The sequence below is a fragment of the Xenopus laevis genome, chromosome 7L (assembly GCF_017654675.1).
Source record: "Xenopus laevis strain J_2021 chromosome 7L, Xenopus_laevis_v10.1, whole genome shotgun sequence".
Lineage (NCBI taxonomy): Eukaryota > Metazoa > Chordata > Amphibia > Anura > Pipidae > Xenopus > Xenopus laevis.
The window spans coordinates 73,118,299-73,142,533 of NC_054383.1; the positions used below are offsets into that span (position 1 = coordinate 73,118,299).

A 24,235-nucleotide genomic window follows, 5' to 3' on the forward strand; every position below is an offset into this window, starting at 1 on the left:
GTCTTCATGCAGCAGTTGGATGTCAGAAAGTAATTGACAGTTAGATCCAATATATCTTAAAGGGGGGCTTCCTTTCCTAGCAGATGTATAAGAGCTCACTCAAATAACCGATTCCAGTACAGGTATTGGATCTGTTATCCAGAATGCTCGGGACCTGGGGGTTTCCGGATAACGGATCTTTCCGTAATTTGGGTCTTCATGCCTTAAGTCTATTAGAAATTAATTTAAACATTAAATAAACCCAATAGGCTGGTTTTGCTTCCAATAAGGATTAATTATATCTTAGTTGGGATCAAGTACAAGCTACTGTTTTATTATTACAGAGAAAAAGGAAATCATTTTTAACAATTTGGATTATTTGGATAAAATGTAGTCTATGGGAGACAGCCATTCCGTAATTCTGAGCTTTCTGGATATCGGGTTTCCGGATAAGGGATCCTATACCTGTACTAACAAAATAACTGCCTTTTGCAAATGATTTCTGGTGATTTCTTTTAAAATCTTTTTATTTTTATTTATTGTATTTTTCCAATATATACATACATCGTATCTTAATATACTTCTCTAAGGAGTAAGATCTAAAATAAACTATAAATCTAACAAAAAAAAAGGAGACCCATAAAAAAAAAAAAAAAAATTAAAGTAAAGATATTATACCTCCCAGGCAGGGCCGGAACTAGGGGTAGGCAGAGTAGGCACGTGCCTAGGGCGCAAAGCTGAGGGGGTGCCAGGCACATACCTGCTCTGTCGCCTACCCCGTGTCCGGTCCCGTCTCTCCTCGACTGGCACTGGCGTAAATGCGCTTCTGCGCATGCGCGCACACATTTTGCGCATGAGCGCACACATTTCGCATGAGCGCACTGGAGCGCATGCGCACTGGAGCGCATGCGCAGTCGAGCACGCACAGAGCCAGCTCCTTGGCCCGCCAAGCTGCCTAGGGCGCCTGGCCGGGTTGGCCCGGCTCTGCTCCCAGGGTAGTTACTACTAAAGATAGTCCAAGACAATATAGGCAATATATGTTTTGATCTTAGATAGCCAAAGTTTATATGCTTCCTGAATTATTATTTTCTCTCTCTCTCTTTCCCTCTTGGCACAGCTTTTTCATACTCTAAGTTATTAGTTACTTCTTGTTGTATATGGTGGATATTTGGAATCTCCTTTTTTTTTCCAATTCCTTGCAATCAGGAGTTTAGGTATTTAATACTTGGAAGGTCAGCATTTCTAGGCTCTTATTTGGAAGATTGTCATGTAGGTTTAACAGTAGTGATGGGCGAATCTCTCCCGTTTCGCCGAAAAATTCACGAATTTCTCACAAAATTTGCAAAACTGCAAAAAATTAGCAAAAAATCTTCAAATCGGAAAGTTCACGAAAAAATCATGAAATTCGGCTTTTTCACAAAAAAATCTTGAAATTCAGAGTTTTCACGAAAAAACTCAGCAATTCGAACGTTTTCATGAAACAATTGTGAAAATCGGAAATTGACGACGGCAAATTTTCACCGGCAAATTTTCGCGGTAGATTTGCGAATTTATTCGCCGGTGAAACATGGGAATTCACCGCAAATTTGTGCCAGGCGAATTTATTCGCCTATCATTATTTAGCAGCATTGCTTCATGAGATAATGGAATATCTTGCTGAGTGACCTTTGTAATCAATGATGTTGCAGCTAGCCAGAAACTTTTTATAGAATCACAATTCCACCAGATGTGTAGCATATCTCCTATATCTTTGTTACATCTCTTACAGCATAGATTTGAAGTTTCTGGAATGCTATTCTTGAAGGTGTTAGATACCAATTATATATGATTATGTAATAATTCTCCTGATGAGTGACACATTTAGTAAACAATTGTGGTTTGATAATAGCCACATTTAACACATTTAGTAAACAATTGTGGTTTGATAATGGCAAATTATCATAGCATGATAATTTGCCATTCCTTTATTGTGAAAGTTTTCTTTAGCCTTTGTTTCCATTTAATCATGTGAGATATTTTTAATGTTTCTTTTGGTTCACTTAGAAGGTTTTATATATTTGTTATACCCTTTTTATGCTTGTACCATATTGAAAATAGATTTCAAAATTTGAGAGTGGTCTGAGTCTCCCTTGTGTCAATGTTTCTAAGTAGTTCCGTATTATGAGATATTTATGAAAGTCAGTTTTGTCCAAGTTTAGTTCTTTCTTTAGACGATTTCTGAACATAGGGAAGTCATGTCATAGCATCCATGTATAGTAGATCACTGCAAATTAAGGAATTAGCATTTTAAGAAGTGATTGCAAGCCTTTCCTATTAAATATTAGCCATTAAGGAATTTTCCTTGTATTGGGTAGGAGACAGTACAATTATTTTTTTAAGGGGGTTGTTCACGCTACTTTTTCACTAGTTCACTTGGCTCACCAGAAGTAAAGGCATTTTTCAATTACTTTCTTTCTATTTTTCTTTCTGTTTTTCTAATACTGAAGTACGTTTCAAACTTATGTCTTTCTGTATAAGCTCTGGAGGGGATTCACAGACTCTGTAAACTGTTGTAAATTTATACATTAGTTGACATATTTGTTATCTTTGGCCCTGCTGAGCAGAATCCCTGAGTTTCATTAACATTAGAATTGATACAACAGTTGCTAATATTCCACAGATGCTGCTGAGAAATGTATCAACTTATGTAGCAAATGTAACAATTCAGAGTCTGCGCCTGGATTACTGAGCTACCAGACTGAAACACCAAAAAGCACCAAACGATCTGAAAACAACTGAACTGAAAAGGTATTTTGACAGTGAACAAGCTCTTTACATTTTTTTGGGGGTTTTGACTGGAAGAATGGCATATATATATGATTATCATCAGGCCATTTATCAGACATGCTCAAATATACAGTATAAGGACATGTGGTCCATAGTGGAAATATAATTTACCATTGACATTATGGCATGACAAACCATTATAAGGAAGTAAAACACTCAATACAATATATTTGCAAATATTAATTCACAAAGTGACTTTAGTACTTAAAGTGACATTGCAAATAAATGTATAAAAAAAATGTTAAAACAAATTGGAAAGCAGCATCCCGTTCATAGTGCATCATCTCACATATCAATAGGTATTGTTCAAAATCTTTCATCTGATTAAAGATAAATATCCCATTCATAGTGCAGCATTCCAACGCCTCAAAATGTTTTTCCGAGGGAAATGAAACAATGGGAATAGAATTTCAAAAATTCAAAGGAATATATTGATGACTAAGAGAGGTTTTGAAGATAAAAGAAAACTATTTAGTTCATGTAGTCAATCATTTTGAACTTTTGGCCTGTACTTTGTGTAACAAAATGGCAATAAGTGCATCTCACACATTTATACAAACCATCGGTTCCAGTCAGTCAAGAACCTGGGTTTTTGATGGTTCCAGTCAGTCAAGAACCTGGGTTTTTGATGGTTTATCATTTTTTGATGATGTACAGTAAAATTAGATCTCTCAGATCGTTGGTACATTTATATGTCATACTGGGAGGCTCTGACACCCATGGTCTGTAATAAATACTGGTGTTTCATTAAAAGAGTATAAAGAAAGAAGTTTTGAAGGGGTGAGGTGGCAACCCTAGTCCAAGGTGTTCTCAAGGAGGTGAATAGGAGAGTGCATTTTGACTGCTGTTAGTTTTTGACCTGATCACAGTGGTGCTTAAATTGCCCTGTGGAGCATTATACCATGTGACATATTGTCCACCATTACAATTCAGTAGAAAACAACTGCAGATAAAACTCCCCTGTCTTGTTTTCTGAATTTATTAAAAGTACCCTGGCTGATGGAGAAGTATTTAATGGGAAAATACAGCGTTTTCCGAGCAGTTGTTGCCCACCTGCTGAGCTGGAAAATGCTCAGGCAACAAAATGCGCAGAAGTACCCATTGTGCAATTACCCTTATTAGAGTGTTTACTTAACCAGACATTTTTTCTTACTAAATGATCTCAGCCATGGTGTTTGTCAGTAGTCCATTGCAAATCATTGATTGAATTAGAGCAGGTGAACTCTGTCTAGAAAAGGGTGGCGTCACACTTTAATGTCTGCCAGCAAACATGTTGTGCACCATAATCAAAAAGAAACACAGGAGATGAATCTATGCATTGGCACAATTGTACATTTGTGTCCCCAGTGTGTATTACTGTCTTCTGTTTTTAACTTCACCTCTATTCTTCAAAGAATAAATGTTGCCATGGACATTCAAGTTTTTCTCTATATGATATGATGAAAGGCTACATCTAGGTGGTACAGATGTATGAGGGATGCTTAAAGCACCTATTATTGCTGTGTTTAGCTGTTAATACTAATACTGCTGATGTCAGTTGGGACCTTGTGGGATTTATATTTTGCTCCAGTGCATCTGCTGTCCTGCTGTAAAACCTCTGTAAAGGGAAAAATGAGTTTATAATTATCATTGTGACTAAAACTGCAGGTTCTAGCTACACCTGCAACCTTCCTCTGTATAAAGCCTTTCAAATAATCACACACATGCTCAAAGACTATCTATCTCGAAGCACACTATTTTGTGTGGTTTTGCATAATAGCATGGTGACAGTGTTGCTTTTTCCAACAGCAGCATACGTAGAAAGTAAGGAAATTTAGATTTTTTGATTTTAATAGCTTATTATTAAAAACATTAAAATCATTAAATCAAAAATTATGAAGAGTATTATGTTACAAATGCAACACACAAACAACACTAACTGAAGTATTGTAGTCCTTCAAATAAAAAAAGGAGTGAATACCATTGGCAATAGAGTGTAATCTGAGATACTCACAAACCTCACATACCACTCACAAAATTGGGAAAGGTCCTGTTTACATCTTCTGATCCTATTATCTGATGATGGAAGACCTCTTGTCTTTGTCAATGTGAATTTTTGTGGTCACAGCCTCATTGCACCCCTGCCTAATGGTTTTTCATTTTGTGGAGAGCACAACTTTCCCTTTTTTTTTTTTTTACAAAAGTTCATACAGGAGCAGTGGCCAGCTGCAGGTTGTAGCATCCACCCTCCCCATCTACTCAGGTGATCCCAGTTGTGGGAAACCATTTTGAAAAAAGGGAAACCATTTTGAAAGCGAGCAGTTGCAGGTAAAACTTAGTCCTTGTGTAAAATTTATAATGAAGCAGTAAAATTCCTAATGAATCAGATTAAAGTTGAGTGTAGGTCTGGCCAGACCAGGGATGACTTTGACATAGTTGGCCAGCTTAAATGTATTGCAATATTTGGACAAACAATCACTGTAAGGCATTTTTTAGTAGCTTAATGCACAAAATGTCCCAATGTCCTTAATATATTGATAATGGGCTGAGTGCAGAGAACCTCTTGTATTTTTTCTTCTGATCTTATCTGCCCTTAAAGGAGAATTCAACCCATAGGTGCAAAAATCTCTCCCCCCTCCACTGCGTAGGCCCCCCTCCCTCCTCCCCTTGGCCTACCTCCCCCCGGGCAAAATCCCCTAACTTGTTACTTACCCCTCCTTCTAGGTCCTCTCCAGCAGAGTTCACGGCAGCCAACTTCTCCCAAGCGATCTTCTTCCTGTATTCAGCGGCGTTTGGTGGCGCATGCACAATCGGAGGCATTTACTGGTAAGGATCTACTGCGCATGGGCAGAAAGTCACAAAGTTTCCGAAAAAAGAAATCGGAAACTTTGTGACTTTCAGGCGCATGCGCATTAGCTCCGTACCGGCAAATGCCTCCTACTGTGCATGCGCCACCAAATGCCGCTTAATACAGGAAGAAGAGCGCTGGGGAGAATATGGCTGCCGTGAACTCCACTGGAGAGGACCTAGAAGGAGGGGTAAGTAACAAGTTAAGGGCATTTGCCCGGGGGGGGGGAGGTAGGCTGGGGGGGGAGGAGGGAGGGGGCCTACGCAGGGGAGTGGGGGAGGGATATTTGCGCCTAGGGGGTTGAATTCTCCTTTAAATTAACATAATCAGTATATAGTATCCATTTCCACTGAGCCATATATAGGAGGAGTAGGTATTCTGGGATACAATATAAAATGTAACATTTATTACATTGTAGTAGGCAAATAAACTGGGGTGGAATAAAATACCTAAAATACTTCAATGCAAAGTAAGGGACCTGTTATTCAGAATGCTTGGGACCTGGGGTTTTCCAGATAATCTTTCTTTAATTTGGATCACCATTTGTTGATTTTTTCGCCTCTAGTAAAGATTAAAGGGGTTCACCTTTGAGGGCCCGAAGTATCAGTAATAAAAAGTAACAATAACAATACATTTGTAGCCTTACAGAGCATTTGTTTTTTAGAAGGTAGTCAGCGACACCCATTTGAAAGCTGCAAAAAGTCAGAAGAAAAAGGTAAATAACTATAAAACAATAAAAAATAAATAATAAAAACCAATTGAAAAGTTGCTTAGAATTGGCCATTCTATAACATGAAAAGGTTACTTTAAATGTGAACCATCCCTTTAGTGATATCATAGCTGGGATCAAGTACAAGGCTCTGTTTGTTTGTAAAAACTAAATTATTTGATTATAATGGAGATTATTGATTATAATGGAGAGTCTATGGAGATGGACTTCCAATAATTCAGAGCTTTCTTAATAAAAGGTTTCCAGATAATAGATCTTATACCTGTACATTAGTGCTCATTTACACACACACAAAGTTCTAAAATGCAGAAAATTCCATGCACAATGACACTATTCCGAAATTTATTGTTCAAGGTGCATCCATGTGTGGTCATTCAGCAATGCAACCCTTCATCCTGCCCTGATGAATTGCAGGCATGTGAATGCATTGGCACAGACTTATTTTGGGATTACCTAAAGAATGGACCTGGCAGTAATTCCAGGATCTTCTTAGTAGGTTTCTTCAATAGTTGCAACTAAGACGTGCAAAATGAATCGAACACTAATACAAATTACAAATGTGCTGTAACGCCTTGGAATTGGTTATAGATCCCGTCTGAATTACTAAAGCTTGAGAAACTTGCCTCTAAACCTCTGTTTAAAAGAACACTGAAGCAAGAAATAACTTGCCTTTTTTGCCCCTGTACATTCCTTGTGGAAATACATATCAATGGCATTTCTGTATTTAAGGTTCCCTTACGTAAATTTACCCAGGGAATGACCATCAAGCAGTTTCTTTTAGAATTGAAGAATTCTCTGTGAGTTCCCAAGAGGTAACTTATCCTGAGCAACACTTAGGAGCCCATTTATTTAATCTCGAATTGATCTGGTTGAGATTTTTAAAGGGAAAAATTAAATTTTTTTGTGGAAAAAAACCCTTGAATCTTTAGAGATTTATTATAACCCAAAGCTGCTAATAATCTGAATCTGAAAATACTCTCAAACCTGTCAAAGTCATGTAGAAGTTAATGACAGATGTCCCTGAAGTTGTCTCTTGACATCTTGATCTGCTCTGGATAATCTGATAAAATTGGGGAGAAATGTTAAACAAAGTCCAATTGCAAGACATTTTAATGATACATACTATTAACCAGCTGCATTTTCAGGTTCTCCAACAGATTCCCAGACCTAGGAGGGGTGGAGATAAGAGTAAAAAGTTACTTAAATGTGAAGCAAACTGGATTTAAAAAATAGGGACTCTAATGCCTGGGGGCCTCAATAAAGAAAATGAATTAACTCAGTTGACCTAATTATGATTTATATATGGCTCAGTTGTTTTAATAATTGTAATTGTTACTCTTGTGTTTTATCCTGTAGTGCCCATCAATGAGTTTACATGTGCAAGTGGAACAGTAAAAACAAGTAGGCTTGACAGTATAAACTATTACAATTATCAAAATGTATACATAAATGTTACAATATGTACCAATATGCATAAAAAATGTTGATATTTGAATTTATGAAATTATGTTATACAGGTTGTTGCTATGTTGTTGCTATGATTGCTGGTGGAACCCTGTACTATGGATTTTAATATGTATAGTTCTATATTTGTACCACTAGGAGGCAATGTGTTATATGGGTATTTAAAGGGATCCTGTCATCGGAAAACATGTTTTTTTCAAAACGCATCAGTTAATAGTGCTGCTCCAGCAGAATTCTGCACTGAAATCCATTTCTCAAAAGAACAGATTTTTTTATATTCAATTTTGAAATATGACATGGGGCTAGACATTTTGTCAATTGTCCAGCTGCCCCATGTCATGTGACTTCTGCCTGCACTTTAGGAGAGAAATGCTTTCTGGCAGGCTGCTGTTTTTCCTTCTCAATGTAGCTGAAGGAGTCTCAGTGGGACATGGGTTTTTACTATTGTGTGTTGTTCTTAGATCTACCATCTTATCTAATCCTCAAAAGCAGTAGAAAGATCATCTAGAAAAGCAAAGTACTTACAATTTTGATCCATACAGAAAGTCTCACACTAGTTACATTGATGGAGCCTGTCAAAGATTTTATCCTAAAACGCCAACTACCTAGACTTAGCCTGTATAAAACAACTAGGTGCTAAGGTGATAATAGGTCTACGAGATGATTTATAGGAAATTAATTTATTAGCAAAACCCAGCAAGCCACTTTCAACCTACATAACTTTGTAACTAGGGAAAAGCTGCAGAACTTGTCATTGGTGTTTCAGGCAATAGAGAAACACATTCTGCAAATTTCAGTTCTTTGAGCTGGAATCTCAATAGCAGGTATGGCCTCAATGTGAAAAACCATGCCTAAATATTTCAGTGGCTATACCAATATCACATACATTAATTAATACACTTGTTCCTGTGGCTACAACTAACCTTTGGTGGCTGCACAGTGTATATCCAGGGGCTGATGATGAAGCAACAGCAAAGTTGGCTGCATGATCAGAGTAAAAATAATTATAAGAATATTGTGAGAATGTGTTTTTCTAATATACCTGTCTGCCGTTAAAGTGCATTTTAAGTGGATTTCAAGTTTAAAGAAAAAGAGTTAACTTTCCCTCTCAGTCAGGTGACAGCTGAGGTATGATACCATACCTATACCAAATAAAGAGATCAGTTGAAAACAAACATACCAGTGAGAATTTCCAAAGCATGACCTGCTCAGCTTCTTTTTAGTGGGAAGTTTTATGACTGTCTACAATGTACAAATATCACTGCAATACTACAATACATACAGTAACTTGTGTGCACAAGGGGATGCTGGTGTAAAAGAATAACGTGTAATGAAGGCTATACATAACTACTCTTGGGGAAAACAAACTGACCCAGTTTGAAATGATTGAGGAGGAGGGAATGCGTCTGTACAAAAGGTATGCAAAATGCAAAGTTGAGGGGGCAGGGAAATGTTTTGTTATAAAGAGCCCTCAGATTGCAAATAAACTACAATTTCTAGCAAATCCAGCAAATTTACCCTTGAGGGATTCAGAGTTATAATATTGGTTTAGTGACTGCATTGTGCTTGGGTCCAGAGTTTGATTGCTACCAGGACTGCTGTGTAAATGACATTGCCATACACATGGCTTTTAGTGTCAATTGACCTTTTCCATTCTCCTTCATTTATCCTGTGCCATGCATCATCCAACCAAGCTATTACCTTTATCCTGTATCAGCCCTCACACATCATCTGTCCTAATTTCAACCCTAAAATAATGGTTTTAAGGTTAGGAAAAGAATTGAGGAGGACTGTGCATACATCCTGGAGGGCTAAAAGCGGTAAGAGCAAGGAGCACAGAGGTAGTATTTCTGAGCTCTCACAAATTATTAAAGTCAGGAAGCAAAGCAAAGCGAAATGTGTGCATAAGGTTCACTTACAGATGTACAGTACCATTAACAGACCTGATACAGTGTGATCATGTAATTGCCTGAGAATGGCCTAATATATACATGGTATTGGGCACTATCTACAAAGAATTTGTAAGTGCTCCCTGTGTCTGCATGGATTTTCTATGGGTACATTGGTTTCCTCTCACAATCCCAATACAAGCAGGCAGGCTAATTGCCTTCTAATGAAACTGACCTGTGTTATGTGAATTAATCAGAAAATTAGGCTGTAACCTTAAATGGGGCAAGGAAGACAATGAAGACAAGGTAGAACACAAAAAAATACTGATGATCCACTTCAGGCACCAGTAAAAGCCATAGGTTGCCATAGGTTATTCACAATGTATACTCGACCAGCAAGCTCAGAGTATTCCAGTTTACAAAGAGAGACCTACTAACACCAAAAAGAACAATATGATGTCCAAAAGTGATCTTTATTTCAACTTTCAACCAACAAAACAGACAACTTGGTGTTTGTCTCGGGAGCACTGGCATTCATTAAAGTCCGATAATACTTTGCCTTTTGGTTCTTCTGAACCACCAATAGTTGCTTCCTAAAGAGATAGGAGCCTTGGAGACCTGCTAATCAAGAGAACCTCGCTCCAAACAATAATCCTGGTGTCTCATCCTGGCTTTTAACACCATTAAAGACTGGTTGCAATCCCTGCAGTGGATGTGGTACATGTATGGGATCCATTATCCGGAAACACCTTATCCAGAAATATCAGAAGTATGGGAAGGCCATCTCTTATAGACTCCATTTTATCCAAATAATGCAATTTTTTATATATTAAAATTACTTAATCCTTACTGGAGGCAAACCAACCTATTGGGTTTATTTAATATTTAAAGACACCAGATATTAAACTATTTTTTACATCTATCATAATATTGCCTTTGAAAGCTACTTATAACTTTGCCTTAAAGTATTTGCACAATGCTTTTACATTGCCCATCTGATGCCCATATTCCTGTATGAGGTGGCTGCCATATTTATGCAGCAGGAGTCCGTTAGCATTGGAAACTTTAACTGACAGGCTGAGATGGGACAGCCAGGATGGCAAAACAGTTACAAAAACAAACCTCTCAGCAAAAAAACATCAACATGACCTATAGGTAACTTTTAATGTGCATTCATATTTTAAAAAGTAGTTTTTTCATGTCACTATCACTTTAAATAATTTTTTTAGTAGACAAAGTATGAACATCCAAATTACAGATCTGTTGTCTGGAAAAGCACAGGTCCCAGGCATTCTGTATAACAGGTCTTACACCTGTATCTGTAATGGAGGGACATACTTTAGCCATGCATATATTGGAAAGAAAAACAAGATAAATTTTTGGCTAACTCATGATATACATGGTAGGGTGCCTGTGTGGTTTGTCCTACATTGGTAAGACAGTTACTCCTCTACATGATAGGATTCAGAATCACAAATCCTCTATTTGGCCCTTGATATGGGCAAATCTGAATTACCAATTCCTAAACATTTTGTATTCATTGTCACAATTCTGGTACATGATCATTTCTTACCTATACCTAAATATTCCTTCAACCTAAGTCGATGCCCATTGCTAATTTGTATTGTGTGCCATTCTGCCTGCTTATACCCTATTATCATATGTTTATACTTATGCCCATTGTCTTTATCAATTGTGGGTTGCTTTGTGTGTTCAATGCTTTTTATGCCTGGATAACAGGTCCCCTTTAAGGCAATTTTTACCATACATATTTCGGATCCATAAAATTTCATAGTGTCTATTAAGTGGCTCCATTTTTGTTTAAGTTTTTTTCCCCAAATGTTCATACAAGCAGCCCGAAGTGCTACTGACCATCATTAAAAGTTGGTAGCATGGTGGTCATCAGTTAATTTCTGACAAGGCAACTGTCTGCAAAGGCTTTGCTTTTTTTGTGTATGGATTTTCTGCTCTTCCAGGCTTCTCCCAAAACCCAGTAAAATCCCCATTGAACTGTCCTTGTGTGCCAGTGTGTGTTTATTGTACAGACCTGAAACTGTAAGCTTCAGTGGAGCGGAGACTAATGTTAATTTCTTTTCATACATTTTTATCATGTTTTGACATTCAGACTAAAAACTCAGGAGCTCAAACTTTCCGAGATTAATTTAAACCAGTAGGCACATAATATTTTGTTTGGATGGACATCTTTCTATTGCTCCAATTACTTGAGAATTTTCTCGAGAGTTGATCAGAATCCCCAAGTTGTTTTACTGTTAATCAAGGTAACCCTGGCTCTGGCAGGCACGGCATTGATCTCTATGTGCAGAGTGGATGACGTTGTGAAAATGTATGCTTTTGTGTTTCCACAACAAAAACGTTCTTATGTGTCTGCACACAGTCCAAAGCAGTGTCTGTCAGTGCAGATACATCAATGAGCAGTGGACTGGCTGTTTCTTCAACTGTGGTTATACACAGATGGAAAAACAGCCATATGTGCCCTTCGTTTAGATAGTGAGACCCAGGGAACAGAAAAGGATAATTAAACAGTTTTAATTACATTTACAAATATCTTTAAACCCATTTACAATGTTTACTATATACTGGAAAGCTGCTTAGACTTAGATTTTCATTCATTGCAAATAAAATTATTCTGTTGACCCAAGCTCAGAACTACACTTTTTTAGTTTTTTCAGGAGTGCAAACATGTCTCCACAAGGTGGAAAGCATGCCCATACAGCTGGGCACTATGGCTGAAACAGTTTGAACTGCCCAACCAAATCTGATCATGTATAGCTAGTGTTATTCCAGCCCAAATTATTTCACTGCTTTGAAAGCCTTTGAAAGACTTTGTAACTTTTGTGTGTGTGTGTGTGTGTGTTTTTGAGGTATTCGCTTACAATACAGAATATTCCTACAAAATTAACTTTGTTGATACATACTGAATGTAGTTTAAAGAGAAACCCGTCAATTACTTTTACTTGTCTGGACAGCACTATTCTAACTTACAAATTAAATGCTAATGCAATGAAAGGGACAACAAAGTAAGTGGTAGAGCTACTGATGCCTTCAAAAGAAGGCTTTGGCATAAACCGTGAATTCTCTCTTCAGCAGGGTGTTTTCATTAAGAAGAGAAACAAAGTACATACTTCACACTACTCAGCTGTGTTTTGTGTCAATATCTGATTCTTTTACTGGGTGAGAAAAGTACACAAGATAGTCTTACAAATCCTTTGCATTTACAGCTAGGAAATAATTGATTTTTACTCAGCTCTCAGATTGTTAAATATATTTTAAATATAGAAGTTTATGTAGTGCAGTTGCAACGTGCCTATAGTCAATCTTTTTATGCATACATGCAAACGAATATAAACTAATCAAGTCATATCCATTATAACCTAAGAAAACTTCTAGTATTTTTGTTATTTTGGCTCATAGTAGGCAGATACAGACAGAGCTTTTGAGTTGTAGAGACGTGTATTAATAATGTGCATCAAATCGATGCCAATTCATTTGCTAACAATTAGTATTCAAAAGAAAATGAAATTAATGTTGGTTGCCAATCAACAAATTAAACCTATTTATTTCAACTATTGATAAAGGTGATATACTCTAATAAATATCATACACCTTTTACATTTTGTAGTCCGTTATGTAATTTAAATAAACTTAAGTTAACTCTGACATTTAGGCTAAGCTGCTGCTGCCCTCTCTGTCCTATCTATCTTTTTGCACGTGCAGACAATAGTATCTGCATGTTGCCACACATAAATTTTGGCATGGAAATGCTAAAGTATGCATTACTTCACAGAAAACACTCTGTGACCTTTAACAAAAAGGTTAAAGGCTAATATTTCGGCTTAATAGTGGGTGTGCAAGGAAAGATGTCCAGAAAGAACATCAGGGCAACAGTGGCGTAACTACCGGGGGAGCAGGGGGTGCAATTGGGCCAGGGCCCGCACCCCCATTGGGCCCCCCGGCAGTCACACGCCCACTGCAGCGGCTGCATCGCCGCATGGAAGAGGGTGGGGCCCGACTGCACGGCCTGCACCAGGGCCCACCTAGTTCCGTCTCTGCAGGGCAAGACTAGTTTGGTCTCAGTACCAGGAGACATGTTTGGTGAAAACAAATGTTATGAATTGGGGATGTTTTTCTGAATCAGAACATGGGCAGTAGTGATGAGCAGCAGGCCCAAAAACCCACAGGATCTGTGGGTTTAATTGCGGGTCAGGTGGATTTGGGTTGAGATCTTCTTCTCGCACTCCCCCTGCAACCTTAATGTGCTGGCCTCCAGTGAACACTTTTAATGGACTTGGGCCCAAGTGGCCCTGTCCTTTTTGTGATGTCATAACGGGGCAAGCACTGGTCTATAAAAAAAGAGGTGAGCCAGGTTAGTATCTGGTGTGGGTAGTGGAGGGGCAGGTTAGGGTTGGGTGCAGGTCGACTTTTTATCGACCCACACATCATTAATGGGCAGCTCTCCATCATAGAATCTACCATGAATTCTTCATTGCTAGAGAATAATGTAAGAACATCTGTGGGAAAAATTGAAGCTCATCAAAATACAAACCTTGCAGTTTGAGTCACCCTAAACATTCCAGTAAATTCACCAAGAAATGGCTGAAAATTTAGAGAGATACTGTGTGTGTGTGTGTGGGGCGGGTGGTTTGACACCCCTTAAACACCGTGCATGGAGGCTGAAAAAAACATTTCTCCCAATTGATGTCAAAGACTGGTAGTGAGAAATGCTTACTTGCGGTTGTTTCCTGTCAAATGGAGGAACAGCAGGTATAATATATAATACCTTTTCCACACAAGGAAAAGGTGCATCTTTAATATTTCTTTTAATAAATAAATTATTGCAAGGTCAGTTTTTGTTCGGTTTCATAGCCTTTGTCTTTATCAGGTTGTATTAGGATCTAATATTGTTATCTCTACATATGTTAAAAAGGAAAAACTTACCATAGGGTGTACTTACTTAACATGAGTTGTAACAGCTATGCTTTTAAAATTATTTTTTGTTTGTTTAACCATAAACAAGGAAAGATGAGGTTCAAATTTGCACATTATGGTAAGGTATCAGTAAATCTACACTAGCTAGGTTAATATTTTGTTTGAATACAATCCTCAAAAGGTCCATCTTGCTATTTTTCAACTGAAGTTTTTATTGATTTTAGAGTAGGAAAGAGAAGGAAAGGTTCAATCCATGGAGGGTGCCAAATGTTATGGATTATTAGAAAATTAGAGAAAAGATAGTAACCCTCCCACACACACATTACTATCTTTTCTCTAATTTTCTAATAATCTCAACAACGTAATTTACACTTTCAACTCTTTGAGAAGTGAGTTTTTGGATAACGAGCAAGGTTATCCCTCTTTGTTATAAATGTTATGGATTGTAATGACTTACCTCATACCCCTGGCCAGCAGAAAACTGCACTAGCACAGGGTGCGTGCAAGCGAATGATCCTCTTCCTCCCTTCTTCTTTCTTCATTATCCAGTGCCCAGTGGGTATGCAGTAGACTGTAAAAGCTGGCTTGAAACTCTACTGTGCATGTGTGCCTGTGCCTGTGCCAAGAAAGATGGAAGGAAGAGGATTACTTGCTCATAAGTATCCCAGGCCAGTGCAGTTTTCTGCTAACAGGAGCACTGGCCTGGGATAGCAGGTAAGTTATTACAATCCTTAGGGGGAGCCCTAATATTTGGCACCCCATGGATTGGACATTTTCTTCTCCTTTTAGATAACATTAGGGGGGTGGGTAAAAGCAACAAGAATAATAAACATGTGCCAGCTGGGTCTCATTTAAAGGAGAACTAAACCCTAAAAATGAATATGGCTAAAAATGCCATATTTTAAATAATGAACTTATTGCACCAGCCTAAAGTTTCAGCTTCTCAATAGCAGCAATGATCCAGGAAATCAAGTAACAGGGGGGGTCATCGTCCTGGAAAGAGTCTGCAACACTCACATGCTCAGTTGGCTCTGAGCAGCTGTTGAGAAGCTAAGCTTAGGGGTTGTCACAAATTATCAAGCAGAAAATAAGGTTGGCCTGTAATATAAGCTGATGCTACAGGGCTGATTATTAAATGTTCATGCTAGTTGCACTAGTTACTGTGCTGCCATATAGTAATTATCTGTATTAATTACTAATCAGCCTTATATTGTGACTTTTATAGTCTATGTGTACTGTATATTGTGAGTGGGTCCCTAAGCTCAGTAAGTGACAGCAGCACAGAGCATGTGCAGTGAATCAGCAGAAAAGAAGATGGGGGCTACTGGGGAATGTTTGGAGACACAGATCTTCCCTGCTAAAGGGCTGTGGTTGCTTGGGGCTGGTACAGAAGCGCAAATCACAATGTACAACATTTCTAGCTACTTCTTTTAAGCTTTTGTTCTCCATTAAGACATAGTTTACAATTTTTAGGTCAGATAAAAAAACCTGTTTTTCACCATTTGTCGCACAACGTTAAGTTTTCAGCTGATTTAACAACCTATTTTATCTATATTAGGTTATTGGATCACAGTCAGGAATGTGATATCAGCGCCACCCTTCAACTGAATTTCCTCAGAAACCTGAAGGTATGTATTTGCATTGGTTGCCTGGGAAATCTTTGGATTAGGAAGTTTTTTATAAACTTTTTATTTTTGCGAAAATCCCCCTTTAAACAAGCTAAACCTCCTTAACACCTATGCGTACAAAGACCAATCCTCTCTGTGTGGGGAAGTTGTCAATATATGGGGAGGCTAATCCTACTTCCCTACATAAGCAATAGTTTTACAACATTTAAAGTAACATTAATACAAAAAATGAAAGTGTTTTTTATGCATATAAATATACTATGCTGTAATACTGCACTGTAAAAAAAGATGCTTGCTTCCGAAACTACTATTGTGTTTATTAATAATCTGTTGTGCAGCCATGATGGCAGCCATTCAAGTTAAATATGTGTATACACAGCATATACCAGTTAAGCTATATACAATACAATGGTTACATAGAGGTCAAATGCTATTGAGGGCTTTATACAGGTCTACAGACTGAAAATCTTTCTAATCTAAAATAGGTCATTTATTGGCAAAAAATGGTTTATTTGTAGGTGCTGGATAAACAGATTCAGACATAAGTGTAAATACAGTAGAACTCCGATGGAACGTTTTCCCAGACTTGATGCTGTTTTGATGCAAAAAAATGAAAGTGTTTTTTATGCATATAAATATACTATGCTGTAATACTGCACTGTAAAAAAAAATGCTTGCTCCGGAAACTACTATTGTGTTTATTAATAAGCTGTTGTGCAGCCATGATGGCAGCCATTCAAGTTAAATACATGTATACACAGCATATATCAGTTAAGCTATATACAATACAATGGTTTTTAGTTACATAGAGTTCAAATGCTATTGAGGATTTTATACAGGTCTACAGACTGAAAACCTTTCTAATCTAAAATAGGTAATTTATTGGCAAAAATGGTTTATTTGTAGGTGCTGGATAAAAGATTCAAACACAAGTGTAAATACAGTAGAACTCAGATGGAACGTTTTCCCAGACTTGATGCTGTTTTGAAGCGGTCCCCTGGAAAATGTAAAATTGTAATGTAAAATATTTTACCTTTTAATGTTACTGATCCTGTAAGATCTTCTTATCTGTAATAGACATTGTTACTATGCTGCTGCTTTTAACACATACCTAATTAGCCTAGCATATCACTGACACTCTTGTACATTAAAGGGAAACTATACCCCTCTTTTTGACATGAGCTCATTTATTGGCCTTATGAAAAAAACACTATATGAACTTAAAAAAAATAAAAAAATTGTAAAATAATCAAATAATGCATTTTTTTTATAACCCTTCCATCACCATATTCTATTGTGAACTAATGGATTCTGTGGCTTGAAGTCCCTCTTCTTTCCAGAGAAAGAATTTCAAGACCCACAATCCATCGCTTGCATTGCAATTTGAGCCAAAGCTGTTTGGTTTTTGCAAGGTAAATAATTTAATTACAAGTGTACAGGTCAGGGTTGTAACTTCAGCCTTCCACCCTTTAAGAAAAAAGTGTCCAGGAAGGACAGACCCACAATTTTGCTTCTTTCACAAGACACCTGCAACCTCCCCTGCAAGATTAATGATGACTACTAAGGAAGCACTCCCCTGCTTAGCCCTCTGTACTCCCGGGCCCTTACATAATGAACTGTTGCTAACAAAAGGGTGAAGGTTGTATACAGGTAGTCTAATGATCTACTTCACAAGGACTAAACATGAACTAACTTCAGTTTTCCTGTTTAGCTCAAGAAAAAAAACATAGATTTAATTTAATTTTTGTTTTCTTCCTTGAAAATGAAGATTATAGCCGCAAATAATAAAGTACTAAACGTGGCAAAAATATGAAACTGTGCTTTGATCTGCTCACTAATTGAAATAATAAAGTTTACACTACACCCAGATATAACTTTTAATGCAATAGATAAAAGATAACTAGTAATTGACGTTCTACACTTGCCCTTTACATACACATAGCCCTTTAAGATTTACTGCCCAGTCATGAGGCCTATTCATCAGTGTCCTTGTAATCCCATATCACACTGTTTCTCTTCTGATAATCCTCTAAATGCCACAGATCGTAGAATCTACAATCTGTGGATAAAAGGACTGAAGTGTCACAGATTGTAGCGTTTACTACGATCTGCTGCACTTCCAGGTTTGGGAGCAGAGGAACGGCTTTTAGAGCCGCTTGCTCCATTCCTCCTCGATCCCGCGCCCCTAGGCAATGAGCAGAATGGGGGATCTAGTGGCCCCTGGGGTGCGATCACCCACAAGATCACGGAGGAAGAGTGAAGATCTCTTCGTGGGACCCCTCCAGGTCTTCTCCAACGATCTTCAGCCCCTTCCCCAGGTTAGTGTAACACTTACACACACAAACCCAGACTTGTTACACTAATATACACTTACATTCAAACTTACACACACTCACACTTAAATTTTTGGGGATCGGGGGTTACACACACTCACAGCACTCACACACACTTGGACGCGCATGCACATAACACGCAATTTACCGATTGTACACACGCATACACGTGCATACACTGGTTTGTGCCTTTTTTTTCTTTCTTTCTTATTGGATCATCTGTTTTTTGGCTGAAAAAAATGTTTTAATGCCATTGCGAATAGCGTATTCGCTAACCGTACTGCGCAATATATTTTGTATGTTGTTTCGGTGATTATATTGTAATTTTGCTGCATTTTTAGCCATTTTATTGCATTTTCAGCTCTGCATATGTGTTGTTCACTTGTTTCTGTCTGTAATACCTATTTGGCCAAGCTAAAATATTCAAACTGTGATTCTGATGGTCGATTACACTAGTCTTGGAAAAAAAAGCATTGATTTTTGTGGGTTTTCTGGATTTTAGTGATTTATTTGCATTTCACACTGTTCTGTGTTACTTAGTTTTGCTCACGTAAATTTTATCTACTGTATATCCATTTGGAGGTCTCTGTGCCCCACATAGTAAATCTATGCATATTGGGCATCAAAGTGTTCAGTAGACCCCTGTTGTTCATATTTAGGATGTTTTATGCTGATACATTACAAAATGTGGGGGATATAATGGGGTAAAATTCAAGCTTTGTGACGATTTTCAGAAATTTGATAAAAACTGATACGTTCAGCATAGCTTTACAATTTGGCAGTTTGCAGTAGAAAGATGTATTTATCCATTTTGGATTTGTCAGATTTTGTACTTTCTGAAAATATATGGTTTCCATACTGGCAGGGGGGGTCTTAGGGTACAAAATACACAGAGCTTGTATTGCAGTAGCCAGAGCGACAGCCGTGAAAATTTCTATACACTGTATCTGTGTATCTGTATGCTACATATCTGTGTATCTGTACGCTACATAGTTTGGTAGATCTATGTATATTGTTTAGTAGACCCCTGGTGTTCATATTTAGGATGTTTTTTGCTGGTACGTTATGAAATGTAGGGTATATAATGTGGTAAAATGCAAGCTTTGTGACGATTTTCAGAAATTTCATTAAAAAAACGTTATGTTTAGCATTGCTTTGCAGTTTGGTAGTTTGCAGTAGAAAGACATATTTACCCATTTTAGATTAGTCTGAATGTGTACTTTCAGAAAATATATGGTTCTCTAAGGTCTCCATATTGTTAGGGGGTCTCATGGCACATAATACACATACTGGGTGCATATATTGTAGTAGCCAGAGTGTAATACGTGAGAATTCATATGCACTATTTGGATTTGGGGGTCTCTGTATGCCACATAGTTTGGTAAATCTATGCATATTGGGCATCAAACATGACAAAGATACATGTTACATGTTACAAGATACATGGATGATACGATGCTGGAAAGTTGAAGCTTTGAGGCAATTTTCAGGTATTTTACCAAAACCACTCAGAAGTTTGGAGCAGAAAGGCATGGGTGCCTATTTTAGATTTGGTGGAATGTACTTTTCAAAAATATATGGTTTTGGGGGGTAAACATATATTTCTCTGTTTTTACCCCACAAAAAATGCAGTCAGTGTGTTGATTTTTCATTATCTGAAGTTACCCACAGGACTATTTGTATGCACTAACTTCATTTTGGGGCCTCTAAATGCCAGATACTTTGGGAAACCTATGCACAATGGGCAGTAAACTGTTTGGAGTGGCAATGATATACAGGGTGCTTTTTCTTGCTACGTAATGATACATTGGTGATATGATGCTGGAAAGCGATATTAACACGTTCCTATAAAAATCATAGGAACGTGTCAGTATGAAGTAAATGCTGCACAAGGAATAGTTCCGTGCAAAGCTCCCCCCCTAGCCCCGCAAACCTGTGTGCAGCAGACTGGCTGATCTTCCACTTTCCTTCAGTCACGCAGGGCTGGGGGCGGAGCAATCCTTACATAGGCTGAAGTCTGTTTTGATTCGTAATCAGCCTATGGAAGGATCGACACCGCCCCCAGCCCAATGTCACTGAAAACGGTTCAGAAGATCATTTAGCAGTGTCGGAGGGTCGGTGAGTGCAGATTTGCGGGGGCTGGGAGCGGCTTTGCGGGGTGGCTTTCCCCACAGACTTCTATTGAGTTTTCATGAGCCATAGCTTAAAGGGCTATTTACCTTCGTTAGCAAAACTGTAGTTACACATAAAAAACACAGAAATGTAATTGATCTTCTGCACTTGCCCTTTACATACATATAGCCCTTTAAGATTTACTGCCCAGTTATGAGGCCTAGTCATCAGTGTCCCTGTAATCCCATATCACACTGTTCCTCTTCTTCTGATAATTTTTAATCAGTTCATCTGATTTGATAAAATCCTGGGAAATGTTAGCATTTACTAGATTTTACTACTGTCTTTTGTACTCGGGTGTGGTTTGAAGCATGCTATTATTACTGTGTTTTGTCATATTTATCTGTTTCATGATGGCAGTAAAACCACATCACTCCTTTCCTGCCCTTTTCTCTTATTGATTTAATATTGTCATTACCCTTACTGCCCAGCACTATCACTCTCTCCACTACAAATATGGTATTTGGTTTGGGTAGTTTAGTAGTATACAGGGCGTTTTGCTGCCTGTGTAGTTTCTGGTTTGTGGGCAGGTAGCAATCGTTGTGGCTTCTGGGCTGGGTAGGCAAATGATGCTGCCCTTTTTTCTCTACTGATTATTGCTGCTGCTGTGACACTTTATGTCCAACTTTCTCCCTTGTTCCATTGGTCCCTATAATTTAATAGAACTGTCTATCCCCCAAGCATTTCATGACAAATTGTAGCCCCCAAACATTTTATAATGCATTGTGGCTGCCAAGCATTTCTTAGCACACTGTGGAGCCCAAGCAATTTCATGACAGATACATTTTATGACAGATATGATTCAATTGACTTGACCAACTAACCCTATTTCACTGATCAGTATTTGCCCAGGTCTTTCTTAGCTAATAATCAAAATATAGATGTATAGAAACATTATCCTATAAACTTGTTTTAAGTCCAATAGCCAGGGTAGCAATTTAGGATTTATGGCTAATGTATTTTTGATAATTGGTCTTATATTAGCCCTCTGCACTTTCTGCTTTATACACCAGGGGATATATTTATCAAAAAGTGAAGTTAGAGATCGTCACAGTCCTCTAGAGTGAAATTCCACCACTCTCCATTAATTTCTATTGGATTTTTAAAAGAGTATTTATCAATGGTTGAAAGTGAAAGTTCATCCTTCGATAAATACTCCTTTCAAATTCCCATAGAAATGAATGGAGAGTGGCGGAATTTCACTCTAGAGAACTGTGGCGATCTCTAACTTCACATTTTGATAAATATACCCTCAGGTGTGTTCAAGCTCATAAACATAAGATCCACAGCAAATCCTACCCTGTTTTCTATAAATACAAAATCCCACATTTATACATGATACGTATTAATCTAGTCTCTGGTCTCCAAGTCCACCAGTCAAGCAGGAGAGAAGCTTTGCTAAGTAGGTATAATAACTGTAATCGATATGGGGAAAAAAGTTTTTTAATGCATTCAGTACAACTGGTGGGGAAATATGTACACACAGATAAAAACTTTAAGTAGGTATTTACATATTGTTAAAAGTGCTTTTTGCAAACTATTATTCATTCCTTGTCTTTTAATATAATCAGTTCCCAAGTTTTTAACTAAAGTGAACTTCCCCTGTTCGTGAGAACTCTAGAACTTCCACAGACAACTGCCTTAGATAAAAAAACATTACTTAATATAATTAGTGTTAAAAAGGTCTGTGGTGGAAATGGATATTTATCATGATAATATTCTTCCTTTATAGCACACCACCACAGGCTCCCAGCCTCATTAAACTGTGTTACAATCTCATGTCTGTTAGTTAAGCTGCAGCTTTTCCATGAAACTAGAGCAATTCATCTTTAGCAGTTTCCCATACCTCCCATTTTTTGCACGACAGTCCCGATTTTGACAGCTCAACCTGCAGTCCTGGATTGTTACTGAAATGTCTCAACTTTCTCTTTGATCTCCTGCACTGCCAGAAAGAGATACAAAGTTTCTAAAACAGAATTGGCTTTTGGCAGAGAGAAGAAAAAAAGTGAAGAAAAAACACACCGGCACACGAGGGATGAAACCCTTGTCAAAACTTTTTACTGCGAAAAGTGCAAATGCAATGTTTCAGGGCTTCCACCCCTTTGTCAAGCATGTGGATCAAGGTGTAAAGATACATTTAAAGGTAGACCAATTACAGTTAATTGGATTCAATTAAGTAGATTACAATGTGCGCAGAGAGCCCAGAATATGTGGCAGGTGAACAATTTAAGATAAGCAAAGAAACAAATGTTACAATATAAGATAAGCAGGTCTCTTAAGGGAAACTGTGACTTGCATCTTAAAGGGCAATTCACCATCATTAGCAAAACTGTAATACATAAAAACCACAGAAATGTGTTCAAACTTTCTTAACCTGCCAAATTTTGTAAAATGAACATGGTAATTAGGAGTTGTGGCCACAGGAATAGGCACGGTCCAACTTTTTTGTCCCTCTTTCTCTTTCTAAAATGTTGAGGTATGGATTCCTTCAATGCAATAACTCTTTGGTGTGACTTGCTGCCAGCAACAACTCCCGTGGTGATAATTGCAACAGAGGGTCACCACTTACATGGAGGAACATGGAATTTTTTTGTCAGTATTTAACAGCACATATCAGAAGGTGACCCTCCATCTATCCCTGATGAACTACCTCCAGGCATTTGTGTTTGGAACTCTTCTTCTGTAAAAGCTGGGGCCACTGCTCACATGAAAGATAATTCAATAGAACATATCAGACCGTGGCTCTCCAGCTGTCTCTGAATAACTGCTTCCAGGCAAGGGTGCAGGCAGGGTTTTCCCCAGAATTTTTCCCAGGATGGACAGGGTTTTCCCCAGAATGCACAAGTCATTGTTTACACAATATGGGCATTGAATCGAATGCAATTGCGATGTGTCTGACTCTTGTGCGCTGCATACAGCGCAACTGCTTGCACGCTGCTTCGTAAATTGAACGCAGTTGGGGCAAATATTCGCAATACTAAATATAAAGTATATTTATGTATATTTTCAATCAATAACATATAGCTTAGATGACCAATACAGTTTAAAGTGTATAAAGTAGTAGTACTGTGTCAGTAATGTAGGGACCTTCCATTCCTTTCTTACTTTGAAAGTGTATTATGTTACCATTGATGCTATTAAAATGTATTCGTCTTTTAAGACATGCTTCTGGTGTATGTGACAATATGCAGACAGCAAAGCTGCATATTACTTTGGCTACCTAGTCAGTATTTTACCACCCTGAAGGGTAAAAATGATGCTTGGTATTAAAGGTTAACTTTTAGTATGTTATAGAAGGGCTAAGTCTAAGCAACTTTTCATTTGGTCTTTATTTTTTATTTTTTATAGTTTTTGAATTATCTGCCTTCTTCTTCTTCTGACTGTTTCGAACTTTCAAATGGGGGTCACTGACCCCATCTAAAAAACAAATTCACTGTAAG

At 37.8% G+C, this 24,235-nt stretch overlaps 1 protein-coding gene across 5 annotated transcripts in view; it reads left to right on the top strand.

Annotated features, from left to right (window-relative positions):
- st3gal4.L (ST3 beta-galactoside alpha-2,3-sialyltransferase 4 L homeolog) overlaps window positions 1-24,235 on the top strand; it is a 97,088-nt gene that overhangs the window by 13,207 nt on the left and 59,646 nt on the right. Inside the window, exons 2-4 of one of the 5 annotated variants that reach the window (XM_041568568.1) lie at window positions 7,719-7,763; window positions 16,221-16,290; window positions 17,197-17,304. In XM_041568568.1, coding sequence (XP_041424502.1) covers window positions 7,738-7,763; window positions 16,221-16,290; window positions 17,197-17,304 — 204 coding nt within the window. In that variant the 5' untranslated portion in view covers window positions 7,719-7,737. Of the gene's footprint in view, window positions 1-7,718; window positions 7,764-16,220; window positions 16,291-17,196; window positions 17,305-24,235 lie in introns of those variants that run through there. The other 4 variants (XM_018224618.2, XM_041568569.1, XM_018224620.2 and 1 more) reach the window with 4 other exon arrangements.